General features: G+C 42.4%; 1 protein-coding gene across 1 annotated transcript; it reads right to left on the reverse strand.

Moving 5' to 3' along the window:
- Nucleotides 1-399: 399 nt before the first annotated feature.
- Nucleotides 400-1,154, reverse strand: LOC119274538 (16.9 kDa class I heat shock protein 1-like). Its single transcript, XM_037555258.1, has one exon. It carries the CDS (start codon nucleotides 1,067-1,069, stop codon nucleotides 614-616), a length of 456 nt encoding a protein of 151 aa, XP_037411155.1. The 5' UTR covers nucleotides 1,070-1,154; the 3' UTR covers nucleotides 400-613.
- Between the last annotated feature and the right edge of the window lie 2,907 nt (nucleotides 1,155-4,061).

Consider the following 4,061-nt stretch of genomic DNA (forward strand, 5'->3'; position numbering starts at 1 on the left):
TGTCTTAAGAAAAATTCACTGGATAGTAGATTTTCAAAAGTCTTAAGTTTGAACTTCACTAGATGATATGTCACATTTGAGTTAATATGTGTGATGATATGGATGTGTGTAAAAAAATGTATTTTTCAAAGCAAAAGGATCAAAGAAAACTGTATTTCTCAAGAAAGAAGAAAGAAAACCGAAGGTGAGATAGAAGTCACACAATCAACATTCAGGGTATTGATCAGTGTAGACCCACGATGAATGAAAGCTGAATGTGAGACAGAAGAGGACATTCAGTGTATCGATCATTCTTTAAGCAGATGGCGACCTAGTTCCCGCTTGCCATGTTTCTCCTGATCCTGTCCATTCGAAACACAAGCAAAAACAAGTCAAATTTTGTGTATGCAAAGTCTGCACTGCACACTCAAAATCAGAACAATTTATTTCTCATTTATTCATCGCCAAATCTGTTTGACGATTACACAAGTACAGACACAACAGGGAGAAGAAACGCAATACAAGTACAGATGCCTCGCCACACTCGATCAGCAAGAACAAGACACAACTATAGCATACTTTTAGGTGGCAGAGCTCGCACACACATGAACCAGACAGGCTCTGACCCGAATACTCAGCCGGAGATCTCGATGGCCTTCACCTCGGGCTTCTTGACCTCGGCCTTGGGCACGGTGACGGTGAGCACGCCGTTCTCCAGCCCGGCCTTCACCTCCTCCACCTTGGCGTCCTCGGGGAGGCGGAAGCGCCGCACGAACTTGCCGCTGCTGCGCTCCACGCGGTGCCACTTGTCGTTCCTGTCCTCCTTCTCCTTTGTGCGCTCGCCACTGACGACGAGCACGTTGCCGTCCTCCACCTCCACCTTGACCTCCTCCTTCTTCACGCCGGGGAGGTCGGCCTTGAAGACGTGTGCCTCAGGCGTCTCCTTCCAGTCCATCCGGGCGTTCGCGAACGCAGCTGTCTCATTGTTGCCGCCTGAGATCGCCGGGACGATGGAGCGGAAGGTGTCGAAGGGGTCGGCCCAGAGGTCGGCGAAGGGGTCGAACACATTGCTCCGCCTCACGATCGACATTGTCGATGTTGCTTTGGGTTGTAGCTCGGGGGAAAATCTGTATCGGACCGCAGGTAGGATGCTGTCTGCTTTTGCTTGACGCTGATTTGAGTTGGGATGGAGGGCGATGGGACTCAGGCCAGCTACTTATAGCCTCGTAGGTGCTGCTCTTGAAGCATCTCAAGCACTCTGCAATCGACGAGCGTTTGCTTACGTTTCGCTTTTCAGCTGGCTCCACGAGCTTCTCCTTGTTTCTATTTTCGGCCCATGAAGGTGCTACCGTATTCTAGACTACTCTCCTTCTTTGTGGTTGGTGGGCCTTCTCCATTATTTTTCTTTGTACAGCTGCAGCACCTCGGCGAGTACTCTGGAACGTGATGGGGCGTTTTCTAGGATACGACATGGAGAACTCGAGATGCCTCAGGAGCGCACCGAGCAAGCGACTCGCACGGTCGCACAATCAACTACTCACAGGAGCTGAGACCAACCGAGAAGAACGCCAATCAACTACTCCCTCCGTCTCATAATATAAGAACATTTTTAAAGCTATGTTAGCTTGAAAAACATTTTTATATTATGAAACAGAGGGAGTACAATCCAATTACTTGACTTTTTGAGGAACCTGATATAAGACAGAGTCAAATCTTTTGTCCAGGTTTAACTTAAGCAATAGTAGTATGTACATACCGCTTGATTAAAAGCGACGACAGCTAAAAATGTCATCCTCGATGGAGAGTTGTTCCTAGCAGAAAAGTTGGTCTCAAAACACTTGAATCGTGTAACCATGCACGTCAATTCTAAATACCGTGTGGTTTTGGTGTCTTGAAGTTGTTTTGATCAAAGTAGTGTTGATGTGTAGTGTAGGCCTCATCGCGGTCGCGTGGCTCTCGCATCTCCATTTTTCCTTTGGAAATCTCCATATAATGCTAGAGAAAAGATCCAAATACAATAGTGATTTAAATTTAGTGTCCAACTACAATTCTTAAAAATGTTCACAAAATTTGGTTGGAGTCATAACTCTTGCCAGAAATATCAACATTTAATAAGAACATTTTGGAAACATTGAGTGTGTGGATTTGGGTTTTTGCCCTTTTATTAAAGTTTGAGGCTATTAATTTCCTTCAAAAAAATTCTTGAATTTAAACATGATGCATGCATGCTTCTAGTGCAACTATTACAACTAACTACACTATAATATTCTAGGGCGGTGACAGCACGTGTACCACTCCTCTTCTCAAGTTTCAATAGCACGTAGAAGAGAATCATTTAGGTTAATTAGATAAATGCCACTTCAATTATGGCAATTCATAAAGATGCCACTGTAATTTCCAAATTTTGGAAAATGCCACTGCAATTTTTGCAAACTTTAAAAAATGCCACTCCAGACTTCGAAAAATGCCACTAAAATGGCATGAAATTGCATTTTTTAAAGTTTGGAAATTGCAGTGGTATTTCTCGGAATCGCCAGATTTGGAGTGGCATTTATAAAATTAACCCTCATAAAAATGTTCTGAACTCCCTTCCGAGAACAACTAATCAACGAGTACTCCTTGGGGAGCCCCTCAAGGGGCACTTTTGGTGGGCTGGAAGCGTCACTTGGAGCGCTCTCAGCCACCGGCACGTGTCACATGCTGGCCGCTCCCTCTAGATTTTTTTTGTGTGTGTTTTTGGCTCTTAGATGATTTTTTTTGTTTTCTCGGCTCTTCGTCCCCGGTTTTTCTTAGGTTTTGGACAAAAATTTCAAAAAAAAACTATTTCACGTGAGAAACGTGTTTTTCCTGCGAGAGACACAAATTTACTTTTCGTGGAAGCAACACGTTTTCTTTTCTATCACGAGAGGCACATATTTACTTCACGTGGAGGCACAGATTTACTTTCACGGGAGGCTCAGTTGTGCTTCTAGGAAAAAGAAAAAATGTGTTTTTTTTCTTTCATGAGAGGCTCAGAATCCTTTTTTCGCGAGAGGCACATATTTTCTTCCGTCTCGAAAAAGGAAAAAAAATATTTTTTTTCACGAGAGGCACAAATTTGCATCTCGTGAAGACATATATGTGCTTCTCGTGTAGACTCAAAGCGTAAATTATTTGTATCATTTACATTCCTAGCTGCCAATCTCCACCTGGGCTAGATCGGTTGCCCTGACCTTCTGCCGTGTAGCCATTGTTACCTCGCACTATGTATCTCTTGAGAGCTCCTCATTGGTGCCTTATATGCCAGTTTTGCCATGCGACGCTCACGTGCTTCCGAGGTAAGGGCGAATCGAAACCGAAAGCTACTAATAAAATAGCATAATCTGAACACATAGCTGAACACATAGTTTAAGTAGAAACTGTCAGAGCTCCCGGTCTTGAAACGGACAGCTTTTGTTCAGCTCTGGGGGCCACCCTACACACTAATAAAATCGTCAGCTTCCTTCCCCACTCATCGCCCTCACTTTAACACAAAAAATCCAATTCGATTCAAAGATCGGAATCATACCTCCAACGAGGTTGTTCGGGCTGGCCCCTTTAGCAAAACCAATCGCTTAGCTTGATCGCTGACAAAAAAAATCGCACTCGTTCAACTCTCCTTGCTCGGGCATTAGGTGACCATTGAACCTTTCACCACTCGCAGTTGACCATAGACTTTCCAAAATTTTGAAAAAGTTCACAGGTTTTGAAAAAAAATCACGAATTTGAAAAAGTTCACAGACTTAAAAAACATATTTTAAAAAATTTCATCAATTTTGAAAAAAGTTCACAACTTTGAAAATCTTAATGGATTTGATAAAAAATCTCGGATTTAAAAAGAGTTCATTGTCTGTATAAAAAGTAAACTGATTTAACAAAGTTCATTGGTTTCAAAAGAAATGACGGGTTTGAGAAAAAAGTTGCAAAAAATTGAAAAAAGCTCACGGGTTTGAAAAAATGTTCACTATAAACTAGAAAGTTAGAAATAAAAAATAAAAAAACGCACATTTGAAAAAATATGTGAAATTTTTTAAACAAATTCACGCCTTTTAAAAGTTAATATC

The sequence above is a fragment of the Triticum dicoccoides genome, chromosome 3B, assembly GCF_002162155.2.
Source record: "Triticum dicoccoides isolate Atlit2015 ecotype Zavitan chromosome 3B, WEW_v2.0, whole genome shotgun sequence".
NCBI lineage: Eukaryota > Viridiplantae > Streptophyta > Magnoliopsida > Poales > Poaceae > Triticum > Triticum dicoccoides.

Excerpts from the sequence above, each read along its gene's own strand:
- LOC119274538 (XM_037555258.1), bottom strand. The coding sequence starts at position 1,069 with ATGTCGATCGTGAGGCGGAGCAATGTGTTCGACCCCTTCGCCGACCTC.